A 16,806-nucleotide genomic window follows, 5' to 3' on the forward strand; every position below is an offset into this window, starting at 1 on the left:
TTTATTGCAATACTGAATTTATCATCACCTAGCCTTATACGAAGTTGGATCATCCTGTATATACATGTATAATGAGATCAACTGCAGAGAAATGCTGCATGCAAAATTAGGTTAGTTGTTTTCAGGAAGAAAAAGCTGTATGACATATTTAGAAATAGTCTGTCAGTATAGGAGGTATAGAACCTTAGGTTCAGCTGGGCATTACATCAACTGTAAAGAATTAAAACATCCTTATTAATCCAGCTAAAATATTTATATATTATATAAGTTATAAAAACTAAAAACAACATTCAATTTTAGAGGAAAAAAAACTACAGAGCACATTATTGGATTATGTTTTTTTTTTTTTTATCCATTCTGCATCCTCCAATGTGGAATCCTAATACCATAAATACAGAGGACTGAATTCATCCTTAAGTAATGTACAGACTGCACCCAGGGTTATGAATCCAACTTTGAAACTTTTTCCCATAAGTGAGATGTGCATGTAGACACTGAGTTTGGTACGTTTTACCTGAAATAAATATCTATACATAGAAATTACTTTTTTTTTTTTTTTTGGGGGGGGGGAAGAGCAAATTAATTCTACTTCTATTTTCTCCTGAAATATTCCATATTAAATCTCTGATTATTAAATAATGAAGCCAAAGTCCATAATGATGAAAAAGTCATGTGAATATGCAATATTGCAAAATTATGCACTTACACTAAAATCCCAGAGGGTAGCAAAGTTCATAGCACTGGCTTCTTCAGCTCTTGGGACAGTTTTTCTAGGTAGAGAGCCATATGGCTTCCCCATCAAAGCCTGGAACCAAGAAATAAGAGCAATTTACATTTTAAAGCAAAATACCAACAAAAGGAAGGGATAGTGATCTGTCACTTTTTAGGAAGTCTTATTTTGTGCTCCTTAGTTCCCTAGTGAGAGTGACCTACTTCTCCACTTCTTTTCATTGCTTCTGACATTTAAGATTGAAACTATGCCTAAAGTATTCACTAACAGTCTTTTCTAAATTTAAAGTGACATTTCACTAGCAACAAAGTGCTATCAAGTTGTGTCACCTACATTCAAAGGCAACAAAGAATTTCAAATTGATGAGTGGTCTGTGTCTTACAGACAAGACCAGAAGATTAATTTTTCTTGCATAATGAATTGTATTGGTTTGTTAACTGAAATGTGTGGGAAAATACTATGATTCAGTTTGGATTTTGAGTACAACTGCTCTGGCAAGATACTTGCCCAGCCACAGTATATGTCCTTTCAGCACCCTTTCTAAGCCTCTCCCTGTAACTAGTTTGTCATTTTCTCTCTTTTGGCCTCAGTGGAAGATGAATCGCATTACTGAAATGGTGTACTAGGAAACTGCTGGAAATTCCTAACTTATGGTTTCCCATCTGCTGACTAGAAGGTGTGAGAAATGTGAAAGAGTGAAATCAGGGGATGGCACAACACTTTTAATTCCAAATAAGCCTTCTTAAGAAGGTACTACAGTGCCTTAAAGGTGCTAGATAAATATTTTATTTATTTTTATTTTTATTTTACAGATAAAATTTTATTTTACAAAAGTGGTTTCTGCTTGAAGTACATATTCTGGGCACAGTTTTTAATTTGTGCCTCTCTTGTGACTTTGCAGCCTGTTCAGCCTTCTTAACATGTGAGTACAAAGGCTACTGAAAAGGGTCCAGGGTGCCTCAGCACCTTCGAATATATGTTTATCTTTGCAAAGCACATTTTAATACACGACTCGACTGCTTCTTTGCCTAAGCTCCTCTACTTACTTCTCTATTTAAAAAAATAAAATAAACAAAACAAAACAAAACAAAACAAAATAAAATAAAATAAAATAAAATAAAATAAATAATGTAAAATAAAAAATAAAAAGTAGTTTAACACCATCCCAGTCTCTGAAAAAACACTTTTGAGACACATCCTCACATACATGTAGTAGGTTTACGTGGCAAGGTTTTGGTAGCAGGGGGCCATAGGGATGGTTTCTGTGAGAAGAATCTAGAAGCTGCCCCATGTTTCGTAAGGGCCCCACTGCTGACCAGAGCCGAGCCAATAAGCAATGTTGTTTTGTGCCTCTGTGAGAGCATATTTAAGACAGGGAAAAAAACACTGCGCCACACAGCAGCTGGGAGAGTGAGAGGAGTGAGGCACAACCTTGCAGGTGCCAAGATCAGTGCAGAAGGAGGGGGAGAGGTGCTCCAGACACCGGAACAGAAGCCCCCTGTGGCCTGTGGTGAGGACCATGGTGAAGCAGGATGTCCCCCTACAGCCCATGGAGTACCACAGTGGAGCAGGGTTCCACGCTGCAGCCCGTGGAGGACACCACGGTGGAGCAGGTGACCTGGCAGGAGCTGCTGCCCGTAGGGGAGCCAGGTTGGACCAGTTTGCTCCTGAGGGATGGACCCCGTGGTACGGACCCATATCTGGAGCAGTTCTGGAAGAGCTGCTGCCTGAGGGAAGCCCACGCCGGATCAGTTCATCAAGGACTGTAACCCGTGGGTGGGACAGCACAGGGGACGAGAGTGACTGAGAAGGAGTGGCAGAGAAGAAGCACTGTAGACTGACCATAACCCCCATTCCCCCATGCTGCTCAGGGGGGAGGAGGTGGAAGAGCGTGGATGATGGGGGAAGGTGCTTTTGGTTTCTTTCCTTTGTTTCTCACTTCTCTAGCTTGTTAGTAATAAGCAATAAATCTTACTATCTCCCTATGCAGAGTCTGTTTTGCCTGTTACAATACTTACTGCGTGATCTTCTTGTCCTTATTTCAACCTTTGAGCTCTTTTCATAGTATTTTCTCCCCATTCCTCTTTGAGGAGGGGGAGTGATAGAGCGGCTGTGGTGGAGCTCGGCTGCCGACTCGAGCGGAACCATGACAATACATTTTTCTCATAGGTCTACTCCAAGACACTTCTCTAAAGACAACTTTCCATGAAGTACACCTTCATGGCCTTAGTACACCTTAATGTTTTTTAACATTAACATGGAGCATAAAGAGATTAGAAATTTATCTGAAGGTCCAGTCCTATGAAATGTCACAGCAAAGGCAGAAATTCTCAATGACAATTTAAAAAATGATAATTAAAAAAATTCCCACCTCAGGGACCATTACAAGTCCAAAGGTCAGTCCGAAGAGAATCATGTTTATTCCATACATCCAGCGTAAGAATATGAAGTAAGAGGCTACTGATGAACCAAAGTGACCTATGAAAACATAAGATGTGAAAAACTTTATATGATACTTTACCTTAAAATTAAGTTGTTCAAAGCATAGTTAAACTAAATATGGCAGAGTTTTTTGTCTTTTTTACTACTACAATTCTAATAACTTTTTTTTTCCAATTTACATACTAGTATTCATTGACCTGGTAGAGAAAACAGAAACAACAAAAAGAAAAAGCAAAAATATTACTTGGATGAAGTACTTGCGTTCATGTAAATACTATGGTATTTAATTGTATGAAATCCTCTAATGTCAGGAATCAAAGTAAGTCACACTTTTTTCTCTCTGCTCTCTCTCTCTCTCTTTTTTTTTTTTTTTTTTTGTTTAAATACATGTGTATTTTGAGTATTTTTGACATGTAAGCCAGTACCACCTCAGTGTTAATAGGAAGTACCACAGAATTAGCCAGTGGGAGTAGTCTTTCCAAGGACATAGAGTACTTGAAAGTGTTCTTTTAAGCTAGCTAGTGGAGATAGAGTTGTTCACCAGGGAAGAACAAAAAGATCTGCAAGTGCTTTATTCTTTCTTTCTCTTAATTTGCTATCTATGTATTTTCCTCAAACCCATGTGCAAAGGCTAACCCATCAAACCAGACCTTGGATCTTCCCCACTCCAGACCACTGACCCAAATGTACGTGAAGAGGAAGTAGCAGGAGAATCAGAGAGCACTAAGTGCCTGATTTTACCAATACCTCTGCAAATCAGGCCAATCAGAAATAACAGGTCAAACAAAACTCAAGCTGCTACAGCACCACTCTGCTAGATAGAGAACAGATGGCAATCTTGCTCATCTGAGCTAGAAAATACCAGATTTCATATGTAAAAGCAGACCTTTTCCCAGGTTTTCTCACACACAGTCTAGCTAAGGAGCCTGATGCACTGTTACAACAAACAATAAGCTGTGCAAAGGAGTTTACATTGGTATTCGCAGACTGTTTTGCAAAGCAGGCAACAATTCTTCCATTTTTTTAAATTAGGTTAACATGGTTGGTACTATTTGCAGCTAATCTATGCATGTTCTATTTATTAAAAAAAAAAAAAAAAAAAAAAAAAAAAAAAGTAAAAGATTTAACATGCTTAAACTGGCATAATCCCAGAGTGTAAACAGTAAACAGAGATCTATTGATAAGAGATATTTATTTGGGCTATGAAAAGGGAAGAAAAAACAACGATGACAAAAACACTCTGTTAAGGATTTCAGCATTTCAAAATCTACTTCACAGTTCAGAATGAAACTACAATTTTGAAATTTTGCAAGAAAAAGTAGCTAATCTTATCAGTGTTCTACCTGCTGAAAGGTCTGTGTGCAAACATGTTTTGGTCAGCTTGGTTTGTTATGAGCCATTTTTATCCAGTTACAGCCCACCTACAGCTTTTGGTGATGCTATGGACTAAAAAAATAATAAATAAATAAATAAATAAATAAATAAATAAATAAAATAATCTAATGACGCTGGATGTGTTCTTCCTGGTCAATATTAATATCCTTATTCTTCTTTTAGGAATGGTTTCTTTTCATTAATCTATTTACAGCTTTTCATCATTTATCTTGATGAAATCACAGTTATCCAACTGGAACATGTGTATTAAGGCAGTGCATTGAAATTGCACACCTCCATACAGGTATTGCAAGTCACGCTGCACAGACTGCTTATGGTCTTTATTGATTTTCTGGTAAAACAAGAAATCTCTAACAAATGAAAAAGTTAGCTGGGGGTAAGGATAATTTTGCTATGGATGCCTCTAACTAGATCTCTGAAGTAGGCAGGTCAAAACAAAGAGTAACAAGGATCATGGAAAACTACAAATAGTGTGAATCAGCCATGAACAAAAACAGTCTTAGTTTCACCAACATTTTAAATTTATTCTGAGGTACAACAAGTTCCAGGTACGTATGAAAGTGTAATACTTTATTTATACTATGCATTGGAATGAATCGTGTGAATTACAGCTGTGGAACAGAGAAGCTTCCCCTGCCCCAATATAGCAATGTGTTTCCCATTGAGTCTTGTTGCAAAGATACTACTGAATGTCTCTTCTGTAAGGAAAATATTAATTATTTAATTAATAGTGTCATTGTAATAAAAGTGCCTCTTTTTCAAATATAAGCATTTCATATGTTTAATTATCAACTTCTACCTCTCCTGCTTGTGGAAAAAAAAAAAAAAAAAAAAAAAAAAAAAGACCTTGATGTATATTATTTTGAAGCTGGGCTCCTGGGCTCCCTTTGCTAGAAAGGACTCTGAGCTTGAAGCAGAGAGCCTGTCTGAGGTAACACAACACTTCAAGCTGATACTCAGTCTTTCTAGATAGCTGGCAGCCTGAAAGAGTCAGACCCAATGGAAGAGTGCTGAGAGAACAAGGTCCCTATTCATTATACTGGTCAATATTACAAAACTAAGTGGAAGGTTAAAGATAAAAGTTTGCTTGCTAGGGCTTAAAAATAGTTAGTAATTCCTTTTTTTTCTTTATCCTTTTTACTTATTTCATTTACTATTATTAAATAATATTGTAGATTACAGTTATTACAGAAAGGAAAACTCGAGAATTTTAGTGTCTAAACATTAGCAATCCCACTGCTTCAGGTCCATAGGCACAGCAGAGCTTGCTTAGCATGAATGATTTTCTTCTTAGGTCTTTCTAGTGTACAAGCAATGTCCCAAAGAATTTTTCAGTTCAGTAGTACTCCTAGGCACAGGCATGGTGCAGCACTTGCACCAGTACAACCCATTCTTCATTTGACTTCTTTTACATAAAGCTATACTATTTCTACTGACTTCATGTGATTTTTAACAGTTCTATTGCTCTCATGAAGTGTTTTTATTATAATGTTTTTCCACCAGCTTTACAGCATCATTCGGTGATGGTAGGGCAGCATAGCTACCTATGCTTTTACATTTGCATGAAAGAAAGCATTTTTTTTTCTTTTAACATTGTTTTACTGGTACACTATTTCTTGCTACGTCAAAGCAATCTTACCCAGTAGTGCCTAACTGACCTTTCACCGTCATGTAGGACATACTTAATTTACATTTCATTTGCTACCTCTCTGCAACCATGCCTGCTTTTGACAATGAGGAAGAAATATGCCAGATACCCTTCCGTGTCCTGGTGGTAAAAAATTATCACATGCACACACACAAAATATTTTTCACATGCTGTACTGTGTAGCAATATGGAAAGCAGTTGTAGAGACCCAGTTCTGTAGCAGTGAAATGTGCCAGAGCGTTTTGTATCACTAGATTTCCAAGATTAGTCTAAACAGTCTACTTTACACACTGTGATATAATTTACAGTTTATTTCATTGTACTGTCTCCTCTGGAAATGAACTGTTGTGTAGACCGTGTTCAATTTCCTTCATGCAACTGTACTTTACCATGAGAGTACAACCTACGGGAACTAACGTGACCAAGAATTCACAAACATAATGCTGTCTAATAGCAGTATCTATTTTTTAAATATTGATCCTGGTGTCCAATCTCAATGTTCAATCACTTTCTTCAATCTCTCTTCAGTCTTTTGGGTGTACAGGAGGATTGAGTGGTTACATGTGTGGTGTTACCTGTGCCAACAAGATACTCTCAGATGTTCAATGTTCTGCAGGTCCCAAGGGAATTTTAAGCAACCAAAGTTCTATTATTGTTGAATTCTTCATAAATAGTATCAGACACATCCTGTTCATTGTCTGATACTACATGCTTAAGGCAGTACCATTACTGTCATTTTACAAAGCACTGAACTTAAAAGAGAAAGCCATTGGCTCAGTGACCTAGGAGTCAAAAGTCAATCAGGTCTATTATTAAGAACACATCCATTTACTAAGCTTGTTAGAGTATTACCAATACTGTAATACTGATATATATCCTATCTATGTATACATTAAGGTGACAATCAGGTCAAATTTGAAGCAGACTTTTTTCAGTCTGTTTTCTGTGTCTCAATGTATCTTAATATTCACTCTTTCCTTATGCTCTTTCCTTACACACTGACTGGCTTTCTTCAATTTCAGTTTCTCTCACTTATTTTTTAATATCTTTTTAATATGCTTTTCATCTGTGAGTTGGCAATTTCATCAGTGTCATCATTACCTTGGTCTCAGTACTGTGTATTTGTTAATATGATGTCCATGCTAAGAGCTACTGTTTGGGTTAACCAGAATCATACAAATTGTGATTTAAAATGTATTTTTATGCAGTATTTCAGAGCTTTCCTCGAAGCCTTTTTTCTAGACTACAGAATTTTGTACTCAACTGTAATCTAAGTCTACTTCTTAACTTACTAGTATTCAGATAGAAGATTGTTTCTACAAATAAAAACAATTTGCATTAGCAATGAGATGAACAAATCTAATAATAAATATAATAGAAAAAAAGTAAACTTCACAATCCTACCTCTTGAGATTATGAAAAGGTATTATCCTGCTATGCTTTTTTCCAGGTGAAAGCAAGACTGGAATAAACATCTACTTCACTTTTTGCATTCATATTTTACAAAGAAATAAAAGTGTCTGTTGAAAGTCATTACTAAAAGAACGGCTTGTTCCAGGACTACTTTTTTTTTGTGGAAACTAGCAGAAACATGATTCCCACACATCCTCAGGATGTCTATTGTGTGCCCATACCAATAAACTACCATGTTCATCCTGCTGCTGAATTTGATTTTAACTATGCACAAGCAGCAGTTTCTCCTAAACATCACCCTAAGTATACAGATAATCTGTTCAGCAATCCATAGACCATATGTTTAAGGACATTATATAAGTTCTCCTCAGGGGTTATTTTGTAGTCCAAAACTCCACAGAATTCACAATTCATCATTTTCCTTCTCTTCTGACTATTGCACTTTGACACAACCCACAGCTTCTCCAAAAGACAACTTCTTTAAAGTCAGGCACTATTGCATTCTCAGCTGCATTCATCAGTGGCAGAACCTCAGTAAGGTACCTATGAAGCCAAATTTCCTTCAAAGAGAGACATGCAGTTTAAATTCATCCATGGAACTGACAAATAAAACCTATGCCAAAAACTTACTCTGAAACATATCTATTGGACTAACTACATTCTTCTCCTTATATTTATGTCTAATATGTGGTGATGTCCAAGACCACTAATTTTTGCTCCATGTTGTATTATATGATTAAAAATGAGAAGTAACTTTGTAAAACCTCTAACATTAGGCTCAAGATGATGAAGAAAAAAATAAATAAATAAACACCACCAACAACAACAAAAGTCACAGAAATTATTATAATACAAATACAAGCAAAGTAAATGTAGACAACAGCTAATCCTAATATCTGTTTTCCAGGATTAAATTTAACACTGGTTCCCAATTGTTCACTGTTCATAGTTGCTTAAGTTGGCTAGCACTCTCTCAAGGAACTTTTCAACAAGCTATTATATAAAGCTTAATAAGTATTAATGAAAGAAGAAATACTCATTGCATTTATACCACACATTTATAGATATTTCTAAAGCACTGAAAAGTAATTTAAAATTTTGACACACATCAGAAATACAATAACAGATATTATTCTTTATTACCTTTCACAAGTACTTACTCTCAATCTCCTTAATTTTCATTTCCCAGGGTATGCAGGCTGTCTTAAAATTCTCAAAATCTCTTTGGAATTTCATCCATTTCTGAAAAGGGTTACATATTAAAAACATACCAAAACAAAAACAAAAACAAAAACATATAATCTGTGACCCCAGATGTGCATTTTCCACTTGAGCTAATGAAAACCCTTAATCATGCAGAGCATCCTTTGGCAGAGCCCACTGCAACAGGAACACTAGGTAAAAGAAGTATCTTCTTTTATTTCCTCTGAGTATGTTTCCTACTGGCTTTGCATGAAGTCCCTATGTCTTCCACAAGAAAAATGATTAAAGAATCCATTCTTTTCATGCCATTTTTTTTGTCTTTTTTTTTTTCTATTTTCCTTTTTTTTTTATTGTTTCTGTTTTAATTTGTTCTTTCCTTTGATATTCAAAATTCAGATTTGGAGCTCAAACTGTGTCATTTAATTGCAATTACTCTACTCAGTATTTTATCTAATGGATAACTATAACTTCTGTAATTGAGCTTCTGGTGCACATCTGAGTTTGAAAGCCTAATTATTTATTTGTGTGAATATTAATGCTAATAAGATTTGACTACACACCTGCCTGCAGAAAAGCCAGTCTACCTAAAGATGATGCTGGGCAGATTAAAATGTGTCTTGCCAAATGTGATTAACGTTATTCTGCATCATCATTTTAGTTTAGATCAGGAATGTGTTTTTTGTTTGTTTGTTTTGCTTTATTGTTGTTTGTTGTTGTTTGTTGTTTTTTTTTTCCCCAGTGAATCTCCAAAATCATCCCAATTTACAGCACATATCTTTGCACTTTAAAGCTGTGTCAGAGCATAAAATCAAGCTTTTTAAGCATAAAATTATCTGTAGTCTAGAAGTGGATATTTAGTCCATGGCACCACGTACGACTTAGGCCAAAGTAAATCCTGCCAGAACACATATAATGTGGACCAGCAACCACCATTCAGCCTTTCAGTCACAATTCTACAGAGCTGTATTGCTTTCTGTAATATATCCTTTCTAGGATATAGCTCTTGGCTTAGTGGAGATGCCCCAGTATTTTTTCTGTGGGACAAAAACAACACTTTCTGATCTTTCACAAGATCAAGAGAAAGACAGGTCTTAGGATCCAGTCAACAGACAAACATAATTTATGCCAAGAAAAAATAACTTTTACTAAATACATGACCAGATAAGTGCAGGTCTTGAAAGACAGTTCATTTTTGTCTTGATATATGTCTCAATCAAATTGTGAACTTGCATTTGAAATTATTACATGTAAGAACAGTGCAAACAGAAGTGTTAAATTTCAAATAAAGAAGATGGGTACATGTGGCAGTAATCTTCAAAAGTCTCCCCTTCTGCATTACAGAAAGCTAGTACATACTTACCTTGGTCATCATCACTTTGTATGCATAGAATTTTTTTCCTTTTCCTTTTCCAAGAGCACCTTCAAACTTTTCAACAAAAAGCTGGGCTTCCCTGGAAAATAAGTGCAAATGAGAGATATAAATGATGCTGCAGTAAACTTAAGATTGTCTCTACCACAATAATGTAGTTTTTCTAGTCTTCATAGAGTTTTGTGTGAACTTGTTCCCTTAGTAAAGCTTAGAAAGAAAAGCTCTGAGATTCTGTTGTCCATCTGCCTAAGAAAAAAATTATTTTCGTATTTTAGTTCAGAGATATATATATGCTAGAGCTTTGGTTCCCCTGTGCCTGTCTTTCCCAAGACTATGTTTAATTCAGCTGTTCAGAATTTCTGCATATATCATCTTTGACTATAAAGAAAAATTTCATAGAGGTCCCCAAAAACTGAAATTTTGCTTATAAAGATATAGAACACAAATTAATGACACAAATTTGGAAAGATTTTTAAAATTGTTTTAAAAGGTATGGTGTCCATGGATTAAAATAATAAACATGTAAGGCCAATAATGTACTAGTATTTCCTCCATTTCATCTCATCTTCATTTATAAGCATGACTTTCATGTATCTCTCTATTGACAAAATATGCCCTAAAAGTCACTTATCCTTCCCTAAAACACTGGCAAATGGAGTAAGAATTCTTATCTGTCAGTGTATTCTCGCTGTACAACTACTGTATCATCACACTGGACAACTGCAGAGCACTCTATATTATACTAAATACTACACTAAGCATTTGGGAAAAAAATATTGGGAAAATGTTAATTGGGATGTACATTCCTCTAGAGATGCTTCTTTAGACACTGAGTGAAAATAATTATCACGTTTATAATCTGCTGCTCACAGATTTTACGCATATGAGCAAGCAAAAAGATTGTGTCAAACTGCAAAATCTGACATTGGCTTTGCAGTACAGTGGTGTTGCTGTGATAAAAGAGAATTAAAGTAATATGTGAAGAATGCTATTAGCCACATCAAAATTCCTCTCAACTCAGGGCTAAAATTTCTGCATCTTATAAAATACTATGTTTTTTACTGCATAATACTGTAGATTTAGTAACTACAGATGCTTAGGGTAATTTTTTTATTTTCTTTTGAAGACCTGTAAAAACTAGACACCCATCACATTACTCTCTTTACCTCCCAGTGCCAAGGCTCCCAATAAATATTTGTTTTCCAGATGATTCAGATTGAATTACTGAATTCAACTTTCACTCTTTGATAGCTCTCTGAGCACTCTCACCTTCCCACTCACACCTAAATCTAAATGGTGAGGCATCAGGACAAGGACAGTGTCAGTTCTCCTGACAGCCACAAGATTACAGCATGACTTTTTTCACCAATTTTCTAGTTTTCTCCTTTAAGGATTCAGGCCACACACACACACACAAAAAAAAAAAAAAAAAAAAAAAAAAAAGTTGTGACATGGGTTCCAAGATAGTCCTTTTTTATTATTTTTATTTTTATATTCTTTCCCTGTGGCAAAAGGCATGCACAGACTCAGTTTAAAAATGAAAACTTCAGACATGCACATTTGTATGTACTATCTCCTCCTCACCACTTCCAATTGCTCCTCAGAAATATAGTCAGAGTCTTTTTAAGGCTCTTGAGATCTCTTACTTTGTGCTTCTGCATCACATTATACTTATTCTGTGATTCTGGGTCACATTCATATTCTGGTTCTCTGATTCTGATTTTTCAGTACTTAGCTAACATTGACAGTGATTGAGACCCTAGCATTTTCCAAGTCACTCAGGTTTTTCAGAGATATTCTGGCTTACATCTCATTCTTTCACTTTGACTTGCAAAATAATTCTACTTTTACATTCTAGCCATCTCAAATAAATGAGAGAAAATAGATTCTTCCATCTTCAAGAAAAGTGTCCAAGAGTCGCAATTAAATCCATGACGTCATGATTTAAAATCTTACTGCACTGTCTGGAGAGATATAAGGCAATCTTAACAGTAGGTGGCAGCGTCCTCATAAACTCCACAGTCACTGCTGGAGCCATACCATAACATCAACCAGTATCAATAAACTGGGCATGTAGCTAGCTAAGTCACCACATCATATTTTTGCTTAAAAGAAAAGCTTTATACCATCATTTCTATCACCATGTAATGCCAGCTAGTTCATGAAAAGTTACTGAAATCAAAGTCTGAAGAACTTTAGAAAACATACATGTATATTTTCAGTCACTAACTATATATAGTGAATAACTAACTATATAGTTAAGCTGCAGAACATTAAGATTTCAAAATGTAGGCTTTGGGGTTGTTGGGTTTTTGTTTGGTTGGTTTGTTTTGTTTCAAGTGAAGCAATAAATTTGAAAATTAAGGGGATAATATAAAAACAACCATTAAGTCACTTAAAATTCTCCATGGTGGATATGAACGCAGTTTGCCTCTGTGGCTGAACACGGTTCTCCACAAACTTGTTGTATGGTAAAATTATTCTAAGCCAGAACTAAAAGGAATTTTCCACAGTGAAAGTCATAAAAGAATTTATTCCAAATTCTCAATCTAAGCTTTGTGTTTGCTTGTTTGAAATGTCTTTTTACAAGTTTTTGTACATAAAAACAAACAAACAAAAAAAAAAAAAACAACAGTATTTCTTTTACTTTCCTGACTCAAAGTTAGATTTTAGTAGTATTTAAGCTTTTACTCAGTTTTCTGGCTTTCTACAACAAACCAAAATATTGCTTTTTGAAGGTGGTGATCCAGATTCCCATGGTTAATGCTGATAACTTTCCTGAATGCTTCCTTTGGTTTTGCCCCACCAGTGTCTGTGGTTTCCTCTCTCCCTCTCTTCCAACGCTACCCTGTTCTAGTGTGCACTGTTTACAGAACTATTATAAGCCTCTTCTATATGTGACTGATTTATAATCCATTTTTCTCATATTTTCACTCCATTGTCCTTTACAAGACTAAATTCATCATTACAAAACAGCCAAAACAGACAACTGTCTGATAGTAGTTCAAATTCCCACTAGGTATTTTGTACATGCAGTTAACTGACATACACACAGAAGACTGGAGCACAAAAATAGTTGTAACCATGCATGAAATAAGTTTGCAAAGCTTCTTTTTATTTCATGAATGAAATGTGAGGCAACTCCTTTCACGCTTTTGTATATTGTTTGGTCTGTACTTAAAAATGCATTGTATAAACCACAAAAGATTCAATTAACTCCGAATGGTGGATTTATAGAATTATTTTAATTTTCCATTTTGACTGTATTTACCTTCTAATCCAGTTACAAAACAGCATGGCTTTTGGTATTAGTATAACTCTTAGTGTATATTTCACAATGACTATAATAAGAAGATATTTCAAACATGCATAAAAAATGTGGATATTAATATTTCTTAGCTTCCCAACCTGGTGCGCCCCTCTGACTATTATCCTTTTTTGATAGTCCAGGTGGGCAGTGACAACATTGAAGAGAGAAGCCTGAAGGCTATCAAACGAGACTTTAGGGGGCTGGATCGGTTAGTGGATGGAGCGGGAGTGCAGGTGGTGTTTTCATCCATCCCTACGGTGGCAGGGAGGGGTACAGAGAGGACACGGAAAGCCCACCTGTTAAACACGTGGCTCTGGGACTGGTGCCAATGCAGAAATCTTGGGTTTTTCGATTATGGGGCACTTTACTCAGCACCTGGCCTGATGGCCGCAGACAGGTCCCTATCTTTTAGGGGAAAAAGGATCCTGGGCCAGGAGCTGGCAGGGCTCATTGAGAGGGCTTTAAACTAGGTAGGAAGGGGGATGGGGCTGAAGCTAGGATTGTTGGGGCTGTGCCAGGGGGAACAATGGCAAGGCCGGAGGATAAGGCAATGGCCCAGCTGAAGTGCATCTACACCAATGCACGCAGCATGGGTAACAAACAGGAGGAGCTGGAAGCCATCGTGCAGCAGGCAGGCTACAACTTGGTCGCCATCACGGAGACGTGGTGGGACCAGTCTCATGACTGGAGTGCTGCAATGCCTGGCTATAAGCTCTTCAGAAGGGACAGGCAGCACAGAAGGGGTGGTGGTGTGGCTCTCTATATTAGAGAGTCTTTCGAGCTTGTAGAACTCGAGGTTGGGAATGACAAGATCGAGTCCCTTTGGGTTAGGATCGACAGGGACAACAAGGCTAGTGTCCTGGTTGGGGTCTGCTATAGACCACCGAACCAGGATGAGGAGACGGATGAGGAGTTCTACAGGCAGCTGACAGAAGTTGCGAAATCGTCAGCTCTTGTACTCGTGGGGGACTTCAACTTCCCTGACATATCCTGGAAGCACAACACAGCCCTGAGAAAGCAGTCTAGGAGGTTTCTGGAGAGTGTGGAAGATAGCTTCCTGACGCAGCTGGTTAGTGAACCTACCAGGGGTGGTGCCCCGCTAGACCTTCTCTTCACAAACAGAGAAGGACTGGTGGAGGATGTGATTGTCGGGAGCTGTCTTTGACAGAGTGACCACGCAATGGTGGAGTTCACTATTCTTGGCGAGGCCAGGAAGGGGACCAGTGAAACCGCTGTATTGGACTTTTGGAGGGCTGACTTTGAGCTGCTCAGGACACTAGTTGGTGGAGTCCCTTGGGAGGCGGTTCTGAAGGGCAGAGGGGTCCAGGAAGGCTCTTCAAGAGGGAAATCTTAATGGTGCAGGAACGGTCTGTCCCCACGTGCCCAAAGACGAGCTGGCGGGGAAGAAGACCGGCCTGGCTCAACAGAGAATTGTGGCTTGATCTTAGGAGAAAAAAGAGGGTTTATAATGTTTGGAAAAGTGGGCAGGCCACTAGGGAGGACTTTAAGGATGTAGCGAGGCTGTGCAGGGACAAAATTAGGAAGGCCAAAGCTCATCTGGAGCTCAATCTGGCTACTGCCGTTAAAGATAACAAAAAACGTTTCTATAAATACATCAACACAAAAAGGAGGACTAAGGAGAATCTCCATCCTTTACTGGACGCGGGGGGAAACTTAGTTACAAGAGATGAGGAAAAGGCGGAGGTGCTTAATGCCTTCTTTGCCTCAGTCTTTAGTGGCAATACCGGTTGTTCTCTGGATACTCAGTACCCTGAGCCGGTGGAAGGGGATGGGGAGCAGGATGTGGCCCTCACTATCCATGAAGAACTGGTTGGTGACCTGCTACGGCACTTGGATGTGCACAAGTCGATGGGGCCGGATGGGATCCACCCAAGGGTACTGAAAGAACTGGCAGAGGAGGTGGCCAAGCCACTGTCCATCATTTATCAGCAGTCCTGGCGATCGGGGGAGGTCCCAGTTGACTGGCAGCTAGCAAATGTGACGCCCATCTACAAGAAGGGCCGGAGGGCAGACCCGGGAAACTACAGGCCTGTCAGTTTGACCTCAGTACCAGGGAAGCTCATGGAGCAGATCCTCCTGAGAGTCATCATGCAGCACTTGCAGGGCAAGCAGGCGATCAGGCCCAGTCAGCATGGGTTTATGAAAGGCAGATCCTGCTTGACGAACCTGATCTCCTTCTATGACAAAGTGATGCGCTGGGTGGACGAGGCAAAGGCTGTGGATGTGGTCTACCTTGACTTCAGCAAGGCTTTTGACACCGTCTCCCACAGCATTCTCCTCGAGAAACTGGCTGCTCTTGGCTTGGACTGGCGCACGCTTCGTTGGGTTAGAAACTGGCTGGATAGCCGGGTCCAAAGAGTCGTGGTAAATGGAGCCAAGTCCAGTTGGAGGCCAGTCACTAGTGGCGTCCCCCAGAGCTCGGTGCTGGGGCCGGTCCTCTTTAATATCTTCATCGATGATCTGGACGAGGGCATCGAGTGCACCCTCAGTAAGTTCGCAGATGACACCAAGCTATGCACGTGTGTCGATCTGCTCGAGGGTAGGAAAGCTCTGCAGGAGGATCTGAATAGGCTGCACCGATGGGCTGAGGTCAACTGCATGAAGTTCAACAAGGCCAAGTGCTGGGTCCTGCACCTGGGGCGCAATAACCCCAAGCAGAGCTACAGGCTGGGAGAGGAATGGTTGGAGAGCTGCCAGGCAGAGAAGGACCTGGGAGTGATGGTGGATAGTCGGCTGAATATGAGCCAGCAGTGTGCTCAGGTGGCCAAGAAGGCCAGTGGCATCCTGGCTTGTATCAGTGTGACCAGCAGGGCTAGGGAGGTGATCGTCCCCCTGTACTCAGCTCTGGTGAGGCCGCACCTCGAGTACTGTGTTCAGTTTTGGGCCCCTTGCTACAAGAAGGACATCGAGGTGCTTGAGCGGGTCCAGAGAAGGGCGACGAAGCTGGTGAGGGGCCTGGAGACAAGTCCTACGAGGAGCGGCTGAGGGAGCTGGGCTTGTTCAGCCTGGAGAAGAGGAGGCTCAGGGGCAACCTTATCTCTCTCTATAGGTACCTCAAGGGAGGCTGTAGCGAGGTGGGGGTTGGTCTGTTCTCCCACGTGCCTGGTGACAGGACGAGGGGGAATGGGCTTAAGTTGCGCCAGGGGAGTTTTAGGTTAGATGTTAGGAAGAACTTCTTTACCGAAAGGGTTGTTAGACACTGGAACAGGCTGCCCAGGGAGGTGGTGGAGTCACCATCCCTGGAAGTCTTTAAAAGACGTTTAGATGTAGAGCTT

At 39.0% G+C, this 16,806-nt stretch overlaps 1 protein-coding gene across 1 annotated transcript in view; it reads right to left on the reverse strand.

Moving 5' to 3' along the window:
* TMC1 (transmembrane channel like 1) overlaps positions 1 to 16,806 on the reverse strand; it is a gene marked incomplete at both ends in the record, with an annotated part of 68,216 nt that overhangs the window by 39,766 nt on the left and 11,644 nt on the right. Inside the window, 4 exons of the mRNA XM_084305566.1 lie at positions 707 to 805; positions 3,102 to 3,208; positions 8,789 to 8,870; positions 10,192 to 10,282. Of these exons, the coding sequence (XP_084161692.1) occupies positions 707 to 805; positions 3,102 to 3,208; positions 8,789 to 8,870; positions 10,192 to 10,282 (379 nt within the window). The remainder of the gene's footprint in view (positions 1 to 706; positions 806 to 3,101; positions 3,209 to 8,788; positions 8,871 to 10,191; positions 10,283 to 16,806) is intronic.

The sequence above is a fragment of the Netta rufina genome (genome assembly GCF_964035555.1).
Source record: "Netta rufina genome assembly, chromosome: Z".
NCBI classification, from domain to species: Eukaryota; Metazoa; Chordata; class Aves; order Anseriformes; family Anatidae; genus Netta; species Netta rufina.